General features: G+C 41.7%; 1 protein-coding gene across 1 annotated transcript; it reads left to right on the forward strand.

Moving 5' to 3' along the window:
- The first annotated feature begins 16 nt into the window (after nucleotides 1–16).
- On the forward strand, nucleotides 17–16816 carry zer1 (zyg-11 related, cell cycle regulator). Its single transcript, XM_084934526.1, has 16 exons — nucleotides 17–216; nucleotides 2025–2241; nucleotides 2328–2478; nucleotides 4273–4727; nucleotides 6294–6467; nucleotides 6561–6675; nucleotides 6800–6946; nucleotides 7042–7215; nucleotides 7583–7798; nucleotides 8378–8419; nucleotides 9052–9171; nucleotides 9775–9890; nucleotides 10003–10191; nucleotides 10288–10385; nucleotides 10997–11099; nucleotides 11618–16816. Exons 2-16 carry the CDS (start codon nucleotides 2075–2077, stop codon nucleotides 11703–11705), a joined length of 2355 nt encoding a protein of 784 aa, XP_084790652.1. The 5' UTR covers nucleotides 17–216; nucleotides 2025–2074; the 3' UTR covers nucleotides 11706–16816.
- Nucleotides 16817–17549: the final 733 nt, after the last annotated feature.

Raw genomic sequence — 17549 nt, forward strand, 5'->3', positions numbered from 1 at the left:
AATCAGCCTCACTCCACTGGCGGAAGTACACCTGGCTGCTGGATGCCACCGACCTCGGAGAAGAAAAAGACGACGAAGAAGAAGAGTTGTAGAAGTAGCAGGAGGCGGAGCCTGTTTGTTGACATCGGGCGAAATCGAAAATCAGATGAGTGAAGGCTGCTGATAATTATCGGTTTGTCGCTACTACCAGAACGCGAAGCCTTGGCGAGAGCTAAGGTAGGACCCCAGCGGGGGAGCCTGGTACTCAGATGCCGCTGTCCTGCGCTCGGATCCCGGCTTCACACACGCACAGCTCTGCGCTAGCTCCTCCGGCTAAGTCTGCTAGCGTCGTAGCACAGGGGGAAAGTCATCGTTAGCTTTGAGCTAATGCAGACGCTGAAATCCACTGCTGACCCGAGTTATAACTAAACTCTGAATAACAAGTGCTCATCCACGGCGTTTGAGCCTGTTGAGACTCACTCATGACTGTTGTGTGTTTTCTCGCAGCGTTAATGATGTTAAAGGGAATTATTTTGCAGTGTAGGTAGCTAGCTAAGCTAGCTTGCTAACTTGGTAACAGTCAGAATTCATTGCTGTGTGAGTGTTTGGCTAACTCAACAGAAAAAAACAGTGAAAGCTGGACCTCTGGCTTCAGTCCAACAGGAGCAGTGATCACCTTTTGGTATTAACACGAAAAATGTGTTTATAGAAAATGTTAGGAGGTACAGAGCAGTTAGAAGTAAAATGCTAACATGTATGCAAAGATGCAAATAAGTGTAAACACGCTGTGTGACAGGAGTTAGGCCCTTTAACAGAAACATGTTCATTTAACTGACAGGACAAAAACTCAGCGAGTTTGTAGGCAGACAGCTCACTTCAGCTCCCAACTTATGCCACAGAAAAGTTTTGCATTTAAAGTATTTTATCAACTTGCAGAATTAAGTGTTTGAACCTTCAGTGGAGTTTACAAAAAATAATTTGGTTATATATTCAATTTCAGGCAGCAGTTAATGCTAAGTGGCAGGTATTATCTTATTTTAACATTTGTAATAGCAGTGATCAGAGCAGTCACAATGTGAGGTTATGGTGGTAAAAAAAATCGTGATGTTAATGTAAAAAGTACAGAAAATTTGTGTGTGTTTGGGGGGATAATAGCAGTTTCACGATCAAAGTACTTCTGTTTATTGTGATTTTCACCAATTAAACTCAAAATAAAAGTGTCAGCATCTATAAAAATATGATTATAAGTGTTTAAATAATTATTGTGTCATGAATGGGACCGGGACCAAGTTTTGAGTGGAGTTAACTTTCAGCGTTGGTCGAGGTCTGCAGGCGCAGTCTGCTTGTCTATTTGATAAGAAATAAGAAATGTTTTTGCATATGCACATAGCTCTGATGATAATCATTTCACCACAAGAGGAAGGCTTAAAAGGTTGCAAGCACACCACTCGAATTGCTCTAAAAATAACATAGGGCTTCTAGAATAAACAATGTTATTATCTGTAAAACTGTATAGTTACCTGATATATCAAATATAGTACCAAGGTTGCTAACACATAGAAGCGCTTTGGCCTTCCGCCTAAAGAAAGTCACCAATTTTCTTAATCAAATGGCCAAAATTAACAGGAAAATGCTCATGTGATTCCCCGCATTCATTGTCTAAATTACTTGTGGGCCAGTTGTTTTTCTGAGCAGTGTAAAAACCCTGACCGTAACTTAAAAATGCTAAATTTACTTGCTAAATATACCTAATTTTCCGAGTAAAGTGTATGTGGTGGGATCATTATGGTCATACTTTGGAAGGAAGTAGTTCTTCTATTGCCTGAATATTTATGGGTTGAAATAGCCCACAAATCTCCAGTGAATTTATTTGCACGAGCGATCCGAGGCTAAACTGATCTGTCTCTTACAGCTGTTACTGAGTAAATTTGGGTGCTGTTTAGTTGGGAAAATCAAACATGTTCTCTGGTTTAAAGGCTTAGAAAAGGGAACTATTTTTTTTCTTCTGTTTCATTAGAAATGCTTCACTCGTTTTATCCTCACAGGTCCCCTGCACTGCCCCGTCTTGATCTGAGCCAGAGAAGAAGAGGCGAACATGGCAGCCAAAGCAGGAGACAACCCCGACAGCCTCATGACTCTGGCGACTGTCTTCTGCCTGAGGAACCTGAAGAAGACGATGTGCTACCAGGGCTTCAGGAACAAGCTGTGCCTGCGCTCAGACATCTTCCTCCCCAGCGAGATCTGCGACAAGCTGGTCAACACGTGAGTAACAGTCTAAAGGGTTCAGCCTGTCATGTCAGTAGCCATGGACTTTTAATTGTTTTTTGTTGTTGTTGTTTTTTTTACAGGTACATGGAACTGGTCCACACAGACAGTAACTTTGAACCAGAGGAGAGCTTCTTCCAGCTCTTCTCAGATCCCCGGAGCACCAGACTGACCCGGGTGCAGCTCAGAGAGGACTTTGTCCGTGACAGAGACCTGGAAGCCATCAAAAAACAGGTGGGAGGCAACAAGGTGGTAAGAGTAACCACACCAGTTTAAGCTTTTGGCAGGAGATATGACCATCGAAACCCACCAAAAATTAAGAAAATTTGTTTTTGTTCAGCCAGTGCTGCTTCTAATTTCTGGTTGGTACTTATTCTAAAAAACAAAATCTCTGTTTTGAGATAAATTATCCATAAAGTATCAGAAATCATGGAAGAAAAACTGCATTGAAGGTGGATGGTGTAGCTGACAGAACATGTGACGGAGTGTTAACATTTAAACACTGGATAGTTTAAACTGCTTGAGTTTAAGGCAGCTGAGCTTCCTGTGGGTTCTTGAAGATGTCTCGCCTGTGATCCAAAAGGTTTCTTCAGTTCTAAAAGTTGATGGGGAGTCTCAGGCATTACACCTGCAGTGGGTTTCTCACAAAACTGAACAAATCAGATTTAAATAAAATTATAAGGGACAAGGGAATTCTCCTAAAATGTCTCTAAGCAGAAAAAAACTGTATAATTTAGATAAGATGAAGTTATATAAACTGTATTTATCCATAAATTCCTGCGTTACAGCAGCAAAACATTAAACACAACCTTGGGCACTGAGATAGACGAGCTTGAGGGAGCACAGTGAGCAGAGTTTCATGTGTCCCATGGAGACGTGGCTGCTCGTTCCCCTCCTGGATCACAGTGTTACTGTGTGTGGATTCTGGACTGTTTGTCCTAAATAGTGTTAACACTACATATAAAAGACTAACAACAGCAAAAACTATTTTCAGCTCCCACTGTAGTGTTGTGTCCTCTGATGTGAACTGCCCTGGTTTTAAAAACAAGTCTGATTGTGTATAAATCTGTTTGTTACTTGACCTTTGACCTCAGTAGAGACTTTCCTGATGAGTTTATGATCTCAGACTCTAATGGGACCATAATTCAGAAAAGTAGAGTGAAAAAGGGCATCAAAGCAGGGAGGATTTAGGGTGGGGCTAACTTGTGATTGGTGGGTTGCTATTGTGTGATCACACAGTGTCCCTGTGTTTCAGATCTGCCATGAGGTTTCACCCACAGGTTATTAATAAACTAAAAAGCTGGGGAAAAAAATGCCGAACATGCAGCTATAAAATGAGGATTCCCCATGTCTCTCATTCTGTTGTTGGACAGACTCCAGCTTTACCTTCTTGACTGTAGTTGGTGGTGGGTCACTTTAAGGAGAACCTGCAGCAGGTGGAGAAGTGGTCTATGTGCTTCTAATCTAAACAAACCGAGGCTGCAGAGCGAGCACCAGCAGCTGCAGTCCAAGATGGAGGAGCTGGAGTCTGACTGCTGGATGACATCCTCTCTGAGGATTTATATTGAGGACTGGCACAGCAGCAACGTTCCCAGAGAGCCAGCCAGTGGAGACACGAAGTGCTAGAGCTGACAGCAACTGAATTTTCAAAATAGGACTGAGGGAAATGTTTGCTAGTAAATTAAGTGTGACTGGCATTGTCCTCACTGGTGGCCCGCACAAATAAAGCCTGTGTGAAGGAAACATGAGCTCAGAACAAGGCTTTGCATGGCAGTAAGCACGATTAGAGTGTAAAGTCAAGTGAATGAATGCCTTGTTTAACAGAAATCTGATGTATTTTTCTGACCTTGTTATCATCAAAAATGCTAATTATTTGAAGTAAATGCACAAAACTGGAGGAAGGAGAGAATTCATGTCTCAAGCCTGGGAAAACCCCGTCTAACAGGAATTTCATGATATAGAGACAGTGAGAAGTTAATGTCAGTGGTTTCTTCTCTTGGCCCCACTAATCACTGCCTTTGTGTGCAGGACCTGATCGAGCTCCACCTCACCTACTGCAACAACCTGTCGTCCCGCAGCTTGAAAGCACTGTCCTGCTTCCGCGACACTTTGGTGTCTCTCTGTCTCTTCGGCTGCAGCAACATCTTCTACAGGAAGTGCGGCGCCCCACTCGCCTGCAACGAGGACACAGACGAGGACGAGGAGGAGAGCCCCGCCTCTCGGCATGCTTTAGAAACAGACTTTAACTTCCAGGGATTCAACCGGCTCAGGCTGCTCAACCTGGGTGGCATGCCGAAAGAGCTGGACCCCGAGACACTGCTTAAACCCCTGAAGTCGCTCACCTCGCTAGATCTGTCCAATGTACAGTTACTGGGGACATCTTTTCTCACCCAGTGGAGGGACAGACTGGCCTCTCTTGTTCTCTACAACGTGGACCTATCCGAGGAGTTGATCAGCACAGTTTTGGAGCTCGTTAATCTCAGGTAAGCTCTGTGGGATGGGGGATGAGGGGTTAACGTTCATTTATCGCATCAAATAAAAAGTATTAATGTCTGGTTCAAGACTGGGAGGAGACCTAAATCCACAGAAGGGTCAAAGAGGGCAACCAGTGTGAAAATCAGTGCCAAATCAAAAATTCAGATCTATCTGCTGTGGTCATCTCTTGTAGGTAAAAGGAGACCTTTCATCAGACACTGAAGTTTCCATAAAGTAATCATGGGCATGAATGATGGGGGATCTTGGGCTTTTAATGATATCTTTAAACTGTTCTGTGAAATGACTGTACCTCATACATCTGTAAGGGCTGTAAAAAAGCCAAACAAACAAACAAGAACTGAGTGCACAAGTTTGATTTTATTTTGGATTTTCTCTAATCCACACAGGGTTAAAAGATATATCTCCACTAATATTTAAATGTCCCTTAGCAAATTGCTGAGGAGTCCTTAGCAACCAGATGCTTTGGTAGCTATCAACAAGCTTCCCTGATAATTCTGGCTGGATATTTGATCACATTTAAATTGTTTGGTGTCCTGGCACGAACTCTGGCATTTAAGCAGGAAGGGAATTCCAGAAGCTTAATGTTTGCCTGCTTTATTTATTCTAAGACCAGTTTTGATGTGTTTGGGATCACTGTCCTGTTGGAACATCAAACTATGTCTAAGTTTAAGCCATCTAGATGCTGATTTAAAGTTGATGAATTTGGAGGTAGTCGGTTTTCATTGTAGCAGTACCACTGGCAGCAAAACAGCCATGCAACATCATGCTACCACTGCTGTGCTTCACACCTGATGCAGTGTTCTTAGATTTTAAAGTGTCATCTGTATTTGTCAAAACAGACTCCCTGTCATTTTGGCTAAATGGCTCAATCTTCAATGAAAGACTTGGTAAAGATTTTATATTCAGTGATCAAGAAGAAGCACAAAATTTGGTGGTACTGGACTGTAAAATGTCATTAAGCTTGTTTATAGATTGGGGAGCAAATGCACATAAATCTGTGGCCAGTAGGCAAAGTAATGCATTTATAGTGTCCTCATACATATTTTGCTGTTAAACTTTAGGTTGACGCTTATTAGAATCCATCCATTCGCTTCCGCTTATCCTTTCCAGGGTCGCGGGGGGTGCTGGAGCCTATCCCAGCTGTCATAGGGCGAGAGGCGGGGTACACCCTGGACAGGTCGCCAGTCGGTCGCAGGGCGTTTATTAGAATATTTTTATATATTTTACTGAAGTCCAAGTTAAAGGTAACTTTTCTGCTCAGTTTCAGGTCCTGGTTTTATTTTTCAAGCGCAAACAACCTGCTTCAGCTCCTCCCCATTTATTCCAAGCCTCTTCTGATTAGCTGCCCCTCGTAAACACAAGTGGGTGGACCTTAGAAGACCATATTTGGGAAATCCCTCCTTGGTGACATCATCCTGAGCCAAGAGAAGGAAAAAAACTGTGATAAACTGAGAGCAGTTTGCATGTTGTCATTTTAATACATGTGTAGCTCCCCTTGTATGCCCACTGATCACTTGAAAAATAGTCACTGATGACACTCCCTCCTCCTTCAGGCACCTCGACATCTCCCAGGAGAGCAGGCGGATCTCAAAGTTTAAGATGACCAAGAAAATCCTGACGGCCATCGTCCAGCGTCTGGTACACCTGATGTCCCTGGACATCTCGGGTCACATCATGCTAGACAACTGCACAGTTCCACACTTTGAAGAAGCGATGGGGCGTCCGAGGTGGGTAACGATGAGCTGAGGCTGGAATCTCCCTTTATTGACCCTCAGATGATAAATGAGGTTCTTAACAAGCTGTGTTTTTCTCTCCATTAGCACTGAACCGTGCAAGAGCAGCATCTACCCTTTCCAGGAGCTGAAGAGGCCCCTGCAGTTTCTGGGCTTGTACGACACCACCCTCTGTAATGTGACGCACATCCCTGCCTATAAGGTACCTGAACCTGGGTCTCTTTCAGCTGATCACACCAGGCTGAACTGCAGATTAATACCATCTATAGCGCTTTATTCAAGGTTTGTTTTGTTGGTTAAATCTTTGTGTTTCTGGACTTTTTCAGGTGACTGGATCAAAGAATGAAGACCAGGTCCTGAACGCTATCGAGGCTTACACAGAGTTTCGCCCTGAGCTCGCCCACAGAGCCATCAATCAGCTGTTTGACATCGCCAGGATACAACATTGCAGCCAGCTGCTCCGCGCTCTGCAGGTAGGACTTAAAGTTCTCCTTCAATGACTTCCTGTGATCATCTCTCCTGACTGCTTCTCATTCCTCCCCTGAAACCTTTGTTTCCTTGTTTGCAGCTTGTCATCGCAGCACTGAAGTGTCATAAATACGATAAGAGCATCCAGGTGACGGGCAGCGCCGCTCTTTTCTACCTGACCAACACCGAGTATCGCAGCGATCAGAGTGTGCGGTTACGGCGGGAAGTCATTCAGGTGGTGCTGAATGGGATGGAGCACTACCAGGAGGTCACTGTAAGTCTGATATCATCCCCATGAACCAGCTGCTGCATAAATAAGCTGAGCAGAGTGTTATGGTCAGTGGCCACTCTAACAGAATTAAAGCAGAAGGGCAGATTTTGTGTTATGTGAAGCTCTAAAACCTTCAGTTGCGTTTTTATTGTAGGACTGAAGTATGTATAAAACGGCGTCTTCAGAACTGGGGGCAGGATTGTGAGATCAGAAAGGGCTCAGAAATTGTTCAGGTCCACTATTTGATAGGAAACCTTGACTATGCATCTTAGCCTTCAGTTGATTATTAACAAAGGCCATCATATATTTAGAATCACGCTCTTCGATTACATTTGATTTGTGAATCTGTGAGTTCCTGTTTCCTCACCAGGTCCAGAGGAACTGCTGCCTGACTCTGTGCAACTTCAGCATCCCAGAGGAGCTCGAGTTCCAGTACAGCCGCGTCAACCAGCTGCTGCTGAAGATCCTGGAGCCGGCCCGGCAGGATGAGTCCATCCAGAGAATCGCCGTGCACCTCTGCAATGCTTTGGTCTGCCAGGTGGACAACCACCATAAGGAGGCTGTGGGCAAGATGGGATTTGTGAGGGTAAAGAAACCTTGGAAAGTCTTGGATAAATTTCCTCCTTAGTATAGAAGTCGGTGATCCGCTTCAGATCTCAGGCCTGTTACTTACTGCCAGTCAAGGTCAGCAGCAGGAGTTCCTATTATCTAACAAGCTTATTTTTGGTGTGGCAGGAAACCAGAGCACCCAGAGGAAAGCTGTGTGAACACACTGAGAGCATGTGATGACAGCAGTGCAGATATTTCAGATCCAATCTCAGCGCTTTAGCCATGTTTGGAAAAAGAACGTGCTCTGTAATTTGAATTTTATACCAACATGCCATCGCACTCACTATGGGCTAACATGCTAAAATTGTACTACATCTATGGTGTGATATATGGCTGTAGCAGCATTATTTAGTCTGATTTACGATAACTTAAAGCAAACGTTATAGTAAAAGTAGCCTTCAGGAGTCTGTTGCTGATGTCCTATCTTCAAAGTGGATTCAGGATTGTTTCTCTGTAGCAAAGCTGCATTTTCTCATGTTTGTGTTGCATTTTGACTGAAATCAGCTGCTGATTATACAGGTGATAAATTCATTCCTGACTCTTTTCTCATTCTCAGACAATGCTGAATTTAATTCAGAAGAAGTTACAGGACAGAATGGTGAGTTTAAGTGCTTTACAGATTTATATGTGGCTTTTAGAAACTGAAAGAGTGCTCACAAAGGCCGATGCACTCTCTCTCACTAAGAGCGCCCTGTTTAATCATCTTTTCACGGCCTACAGGCTAGTGACACTGGCTCATTTTAGAGAAATATTCATGCTTATTTTTAATATTACTGTATACATCAAAATGAGCCCTGCTTTACTATTAAAACCATGATTACTAAACTCAGCTCAGTAATCATGTGACTAAATTGATATGCCAGAGTGTTTGTAGCATTTTATGCCTTGAATGTAGTATAGTCTCCCTCTTAGTGAAACAAATGTGGAGGTATTTAATTTTGAAAATTCCCAGACATTTATAATGACTGAGAAGGTGTTACAGTGTTACAGCGTCTCTTCTTTGGTCTGTGCTCCACCAAATCTCCTGAAGTCCAGTTTTTGTTGTTTTTATTTATTCTTGGTGAGAAGCAGGTAAACAAGCAGCACTGAAAACATAACACTTCCACCTGCTGGAAGCAGGAAACAGATCCTCATCATCATCGTTTAAATGAAAACTAACCTTTATTCAGTTATACTTTATTTTGTTTTGTTGTTTAAAGCAGATGTTTTGTGTTTGCGTGTGTGTCTCAGTGTGACCAGGTGATGGAGTTTTCCTGGAGCGCCCTGTGGAACATCACAGACGAGACGCCCGACAACTGTCAGATGTTCCTGAACTGTCGGGGCATGAGCCTGTTCCTGGAGTGTCTGCAGGTGAGTCCAGGCTGCACCCATCTGTGTCTATGGTGATGAAGATGAGCCAGGCTGCTCGTTATTCTTCAGAACTGATATAGAAACTGAACTGATATAGAAAGTTGCTCGATTCACAAGAAATGACTCGAGAACAACGATTGCTTTTTATTTATTAAAGCCAAAACCATGAAAGGAGCTGTTAGGAGTATAAAATAAAGTGCAGCCCTTCTTTCACTACTCGTGTACAGCTCGTGTCCACACACTGTTAAGGTGATGATAAGTGTAATAATTGAAAAAGCCTAAAATAAATATTTCTGTCAAAATTAATTTTGTGTCAGAGGAAACAGTTTAAAAAAAAAAAAGTTCACCATTATCCTTAAACTTAGTGTGTACCTTTATTTTGCTTTTATGTTCCTTTCAAAGAGTAGTTACATTTTCGCTTTTTGTGGGGGTTTTTTCTGCTGTAAGTTTGGTCTGAAATTTGTCTTCACCTGTAAACACTGAGTGGATTTGAGGGGATACAATTATCACTTGACTATACAGTTCTGCAATCGTCATGGAGAATTTCGCTGTGCCATCATTTCTAAATGTTTTCATCTCATGTTGTATGATTTCTGTCTGCAGGAGTTTCCAGACAAGCAGGAGCTTCATCGCAACATGTTGGGTCTTCTGGGAAACGTGGCTGAGGTCAAAGCTCTGAGGCCACAGCTGCTCACCCCACAGTTCATCACAGTGTTCAGGTACCAGAGGCAGAAACACCTGGACTGAGACTCTGTTGGTGGTTACTATTGGTCCGCACAGTCTCTCCTCTCAGCCTCTTCATGTCCTCTTCTCCGTCTGTTTTCTTTGCAGTAACCTGCTGGACAGTAAGGCCGATGGGATTGAGGTGTCGTACAACGCCTGTGGAGTGCTGTCGCACATCATGTTTGACGGGCCTGAGGTTTGGAAGATGGAGGAGCCACGGAGAGACATGGTGATGGAGAAGATGTGGGAAGCCATCCAGAGCTGGGACGTCAGCTCGCGGCGCAACATCAACTACAGGTGATCGATTACCGTTTCCCCTCTACAGTGAACTTCCACAGCCGCTGGTGGCTTGTCCTGTCTGAATGTATTAACAAAGCGACGGTCCTCTCTCAGGTCATTCGAACCGATCCTCCGGCTGCTGCCTCAGAGCATCTCCCCTGTCAGTCAGCACTGGGCCACATGGGCTCTTTACAACCTGGTGTCAGTTTACCGTGAGTATCAAGAGGCTTTGAGAGCGCAGCGTGTGTCGTTTACCCCTAAAGCTGTCCTGAAGGGTTTATATGTCACCTGACTTGCCTAACAGACCAGAATAACTTAGTATATGTGAAACATTGGGGGTGTCCAAATTCATGGGCTGCATCCTCCTAAGTAAATCGGTTTGGCTGAGATTAAAGTTATAGTTTTCACACATCTGAATAAACATCAAACAGAAGTGTGAGATGATCGAGAATTTACATCAGTGTCCTGTTATATTTTAGATAGAAAGGAGCAGACGGCCGAGTTTATTAAACTCCACCGACACAGCAATGACGCAAATCAGAAGGCTAGACCGTCCAATTTCACAGCCGCGCACTTCCGGCCTACCCGACCTCCTGAGGACCCGGCCCACGTAGACCGCGAAGGCCGGGTCCTCAGGAGGATGCAGCCTATGAATTTGGACATGGCTATTATCTTTACTTGTTTACTTGTCTCCAAACTGCTTTGTTTTTTTTTGTTTTGTTTTTTTATTTTTTTTACCTTCTTCTTTTGGGCCTAATGTTCTATCCAGGCCACTCTCTGGGAATCTCACACTTGTTCCATTTGCATTTTTCCTACTCTGCAGCAAGCAAGTATTGTCCTCTGCTGATAAAAGAAGGAGGAATGACTCTTCTGGAGAAAGTTCTGGAGCTGGAGAGTTCACATCCGGACACAAAGGACATGGCCCGGTGAGACTGACGGCTCTGTGAACAAACTGTATGATGATGTGGTAACTGAGTCAGAGGCTGGGCAGCAGCCAGAAAGCCTCATTTTCCTGCTTTTAGAAGCCCTCTGTTGCATTCAGCAGAGAGGATGATAAGAGTTGTTGGGGCTGATCACCGAGTGTTTGAGGCTGAATCACATATTTCTGTATTTTTTTCTTACAAACACAGCAGGTCAGATATCACAAGCACTTTTTTTAAAACATGTATCAGGTGACATTTTTCTACTGTTAGGTGCTTTAATGCCATTACCTTAATAGATGGTAATTCAATTTTTTAAAAATGGGATCTTTCCTGAGTCAAACTAACGCTAGCTGAGAAATAAAGCCCATCAGTCACGACCAGCTCCCAGCACAGCAAAGAAACTAACGCTGATGTGGCTTCACAGATGATTTCCATGGAAATAAATTAGATAAATATATATTTTTTACGAATTAAGAACGTCTTGGTCAAAATTCCAACCTGTGACTGTTGTCTTCTTGCAGAAAAGTAATGGAGCACTGTGAAAACTTCAAAGAAGACCCGATGGAAACAAATCCCGGACAGGATGCAAACTTTGGACAGAGAGGGTGACGCCAAGGGAGCCGAAATTCCCAGTAAATATCCAGAAAACCAACCTGAGGCCCCTCCCACCATCATCACCACAAGGGTCAATTGTGTGCATTATTCTTATAATTCTTCTTCTTTTGTAGAGTTAGAACAGTGTCTCTGACCCTCCTCACAGCAGTTTGATATTTGACACATAGAACTTAAGACGTGGTGCATGGTATTTTGTCGTGAGGGTGTTTACCTCTGCTGCACATCTCTTCTGTTGGGGACAGGTTTGTGGGGTTGGGTGACTGTTATTTCTCAGTGTGAGTGTGAGTGTGTTTGCGTGTCAAAGGTTTAAACCAGAACAAAACAGCCGTAGTGATGCTCGGTTCTCAGCGGACGGCAGCGCCAGCCGCCCCCAGCTCGCTGTCGGTAACCGAACAAAAAAAAGGCCGCGTGGCGAGTCGGAGGCCTCAGCTCACACTCGCTCGTGCTAGCGAAGGCCGCGGAGCCGTGGGACACATGTACAGTGAATATTAGCCATTAAGTGTGCGGGCTGCAGACCTCGCGGTTCTGTGATGGACTTCTTTGTTTATATATGTAAATATTATGTGTGGGTCTCATCCTTTTACTGTGTGTATGTTTTATAATATAACTGTAAACACTCATGACTTTACGCTGTATTTAAATCTCTTTAGGTCTGGCTGATTGCAGTCAGTGCTAAGAAACTATACACAGAATCATTCATAGCAGTCCTGTAAACTCTTTAAAGGAGCATTCACATGTAATTCAGCCTCCCGTCTTAAAGGTACTCAAACTGCAGATTCCAGCTTTTAAAATGAGTTTAAAGTTAACTGAAGGTATCAACAGACTGTAAAGGAACAGCAGTTCTGACATTATGTCCAACGTGTCTGTGTGCTGAGCTACAGAGATATCAGCTGAGGTTTTAATGGGGACAGGCTGTACTGTTGTGCAATACTTTGAACCAAAAAGTGCAGTCGGCCAGTGTAGCATCCTTTTTTTCTAACATTATAAAGCCTACATTCTTTCTAGTGACCAGCAGGGGGCAGCTTCTTGGGTTGGGGGAAAAAGGCTTCTGGTTGTATAGAAGTCAAACTTGAGTTGATATCTCTGCAGGTCCATACATAACAACGTAGTAATTTCTTCTCATTCTGTTGGTGTTTGTGATTTTTGTTTAGGTTTTAAACTCTTTTTAAACAAAGACTTACAACAAAAAAGTACCTTTAACCTATCTGGTAACTCTTACTGGAAGCAGCGGTGAGCTTTAAACTAAGAGGGAGGTGAAATTAATCAAAGCAAATACACTTCATGGACAAATGTATGTGGACATTAAGGCTTCCGGATACAAAGTGATAAAGCCTCTATACAAACAAAGAGCTACTAATGACAGACAGTAAGAAATGATCCCTGCACAGGCTCTGGGTGAATTGACTTGGACATATACTGCATATCAAAAGATTCACATAGCCTTTTGGGCAGACATGTGTTACTTCTAATGTCCAGCAGGGGGTGACTCCTGTGAAGTCAGATTATAGAAGTCTAATGGAAAAAAGACCCAGACATGCAGACCTCGACTCTCATGCTTTGTTTTACAGCACTAAACATGGACTGTGCAATGCCAGACCTCAGTGGTGTCACATTCAGCGATTCTACATGATGAGAATCTCCATCAGTGTCAGTACAGCTCTCTACTCAACTCAGTAAAATATTCAGCAATTTTCATTTCATTATTAACAGAGTTGAGTCTTCTGGAAGCGCAACACTAAATTAAATGAAACAACAATAATCCAGTACAGCTGGACACCTAAACACCTGGAAACGCAGGCTCATGGAAAGCCTTTGGAGTTCCTCTACAGGTCTACTCACGTGTCCACATACTTGGCCTTTACTAGAGCTTTGATGCTTCGTACTGCTCTCTCTGTGGTGTTAAAAGCCCAGAACCCTCTGAACTCCCTGGTGCTTCCAGTGGTCCAGATGATACTAAAAGAGAGGAGGTTGGAAGATAAACGGTTATCCTTTGAGGACACCTGACGGCCCATCATGTTTATTGGTCGTTCAGCTTGCTGCTAAAATAACTCCTTCACTTAAATCAAACAGTTTTATTTTGAAAAGCTAAGGGGAGGAAAATAAAACTGCATGTTCACTTGTATGTTCGACACTGGTGATGGGATCTTTAAAAAAAAAAAAGAAAATCACATCTGACTTGTTTCAAATTAAGGTTTAGTCATCCAGAAGGAAGGGAGGTTAAGTTTCATGTTTCATCCCCACCCCTGCTGACCAGGTTAAGGTTAAACTTAACACTTTAACACATTTAAACACATTAACAACAACCAGACTCTGAATTTCTCCTCTCTGTTTGCTGTAGTGTCCCTGAAGATGCCCTGTGGAGATCCCAAGGTCAACTTGTTTGTTTCACAATAAACATTCAAAAGCTGAATATCTTGAACACCTGAATCAGAAATCCAGGAAGAGTTCTTTCTTAGCTCAACAGCACCCCTAGTGGTGGAAAAAAGAAAGGAAAAACCTCCACAGGGCACCTTGAAGATGTCTTTGAGTTTAAAAAGTTCCTTCACTGGCATTTTTCGTCTTGTAGCTTTAACGATGACTTCAGGAATTTCCTCTTTTAAACGGCATTCTTAATTTATTAAGTAACTAAAACTTTACTTTATTAAAAAAATTAAAAAAAATATGTCAATCTCAATTCCGAAAAGTTGCTTTTAGCTTAGTAGGTGGAAACTTCCAAATTCAGATAATTCTAAAGAATTTTAGTGTTTTTACAGACTTAATGTAATTATTTATTTCTAAACTGCAGTTTCAGGTTGTTGTAGTTTTTTGTTTTTTTTTGTTTGTTTTTTTTTTAATTACATTAATCTCCATTAGCAGAACCAACCAAGTAAGACCCAACAGCTTTGGCAACGCCACAAACCACCTGGTTACATCTGGCTGTTTGTTTTTAGTGTGAACAGGACAGTTGGCATTCGTTTCCTTTTTTCCTGCTCGATTGGTGCTGCTCCTCTAGCACGAAGTTGTGAATAAGTCCTTCGGTATCTTCTGTCACATCAGTTCTGCTCCTCCTTGCACTCGCCTCTGATGTGTGTGTTTTTTGTTGTTGTTTTTTTTGGGGGGGGGGGGTTCTGAGGAAAAACTTTGAACCTTCAAAAATATCTGTTAAACTGCGAGAACTACAAACAGTACAGGATGGAGGACTGTGGCTCTTTAATCGAAAATAAATAAATAAATAGGTTCTAAATCTATAATTTTCTATCATAAACTAACCAGTTTAATGTCAGAGGATATTCCAGGTTTTTTTTATTATTTTCTCTCCTTTAGTCTTTAAATCAAGTTTTTAAAGCAAAATTGGTTCCTACCTCAGTTTAACATTGGTCAGTGTGACTTTAATAACCCGAAGCTCAACACTTGGAGACAAATATAGTCCATAGTTTATTTGTTAATTTCCAAAAATGTAAAACTTTGAAAGGAAAATTTCAAAGGTTTTTACAACCGTAATCTCTGTTTCATAATGTTTCTTGCAAATTTAAGACTTTTCTGAGGTTTTTATTGGACATTTGAGTTTTATAACCTCAACGAATACTTCAGTGCTTTCTTAGAAGTGTACTGAGAGACTTTGTTTTTAACCATCAAAGAATATTAGTTTTTCCATCTCAAATTTAGAAATTCAAACTTTATGACCTAAATACATATTAGTTTATTTTCTTTTAATTTAAATTTGATTTTATTGTATCAAAAGAATTTTTTTTACTAATTTCTATTAAAGTTTTGTCCTTCCTGTGATTTTTATATTCTCACAGAATATCAATGTAGTTTTTTTTTTGTTTGCAAATAAACAGCAAACCTAGGAAACAATATTAGATTTTCATTTCTTTTTCTTTTTTTGACTTTTTGTCTCAGAGATCAGTCGTATCCAGTGAATTAACAGCTTTAATCTCAGAGCATTTTTGATATTTTTACAAGTTTGATTTCAATAAAATTGCAGTTTTTCTCACTTTTTTTTTTTCAACCATCTCAGAAATGTTTGTTTTCCTTAACATTAAAATCTATAATTTCATAATACCTCAGAATATAAGAGTAGTCCTTACAGATTATGCCTCTCGTTTTAAGAATATTACAGTTTGTTCCCACGAAGTTGCGACTTTAGCTTCAGACTTTTCCTCTGAGGATAATCGCCCTTCCTCGGCTCCTCTTTTTAAACCTTATGTAATGCCCCCAAACACTTATTTATTCTTTGAATGCAGTTTTACGTCAGTGATTCGTTAATTCTCAGAATTGATTTGATGCCACTTTAATAAATTGCCTGAGCGGGGCTGGAGGAACGGGGATTAAGTACTGTCTTCACTTCATGGGGTGAAAGTGGCGCTGATGCTGTTAACAGGATTTAGTTGCAGTTTGATTCACCAGGCTTCTGACGCTGGGCTTCCCTCCCAGATGACGCCAGTGAAGGAACACATCACCAGCTGTCCTGTTTCCTGTGGTTTAACGTTACAGTCCTCATGCTCATGAGCGGTGCCTGACTGATGGATTTAAGCTACTTCATATCAGCCGCGTCGGTTTTCCAACCAAACGCGCTTCCTGGTTCTTGTGTACAGTTTTTCTTTGTGTGATTTCAGGGATCAGATTGGTGCAGGTCTCTGTTGCTTTCTCACGGTCACCATGATGATCATGATGATTCAGTGTGTGTGGAAGTTGAATATGAGGAGGACTTGATGCATGATCAAAGCTCTTTAGAGTCGCACAGATCTTCTTTCTCAGTCGCCTGTTCTGTTCATTGAATGTCTCCATTTATGCTTTCTGGACACAACATTATTCTTTGGGTTTGACTGTTCTTTATTTATGAAGATGTATGTACTGATAATAATAATAATAATAAAAAAAAAAAACAGAGAGAGAGAACTGCTGTGTGGCAAAGCCTTTCAGATTTCATTCACTAGGTTTCCTGTTTGTCCACACTCTGTTCTCAGTTTGTTTTGTAACTGCTGATAAGTTTAGTCCAAACTGAAGTGAAGAACTTTGGATCCAGACAGTTTGGAGTTCCACGTTTTCCTGATCTCAGTAGTTCCAGGACATCGGTGTAAAAATATGAAAAAGCAATAAAGATGGAGTGGTTTAAAAAATAATGTGTTTGTTTTTGTTTGCTTGTTTGTTTGTTTGTTTGTTTGTTTGTTTGTTTGTTTGTTTGTTTGTTTGTTTTAAATCCTCAAACATTTAGACCAGCGGTCCTCAACCTTTTTTGCGCCACGGACCCTTTTATGTCTGACAATATTTTCACGGACTGGCCTTTAAGGTGTCACGGATAAATACAACAAAATAAAATCAGTACTGGCACCAAAAAAAAGGATTTCTTCATAACACACGGGAAAAGAGCCAGGGAAACAGAGTTAACGATAAAAACCCTTAAAACCATGAATTTCATACCCGGTACCAAACGACTCACGGACTGGTGGTTGGGGACCACTGATTTAGAAAAGTCCAAATTCGAGGGCCTTTCCTCATGTAGATAACAAACTGCAATTCAGTAATAGGGGCATTTTGTCTGCCCAAGAAAAAGAAGCTTGCCTTATATGTGACATTAGCAACTCCTTACAAATCTATTATAACAAATTAATTTTTTATTTAAAAATAATAATAAATCGGCATTAAAACATCTTCATCAGAGGACTGAAATTCAAACAAACAAAAATATTTTACACAGTCAAAAACTGCTGTGATTGTACCACCTTCAAATACAGTAATGTAAAGTTCGTCTGTCTGTACCTTAAGATTTAAATAATGATCACTGGCTAAAACTTGCTGTATTCCTGATGCAGCCCTCCCCATTTCTCCAGGCCTGGGATCCAGTGCTAAGAGTAT

The sequence above is a fragment of the Perissodus microlepis genome, chromosome 7 (genome assembly GCF_051167445.1).
Source record: "Perissodus microlepis isolate ML-2025 ecotype Zambia chromosome 7, ASM5116744v1, whole genome shotgun sequence".
Lineage (NCBI taxonomy): Eukaryota > Metazoa > Chordata > Actinopteri > Cichliformes > Cichlidae > Perissodus > Perissodus microlepis.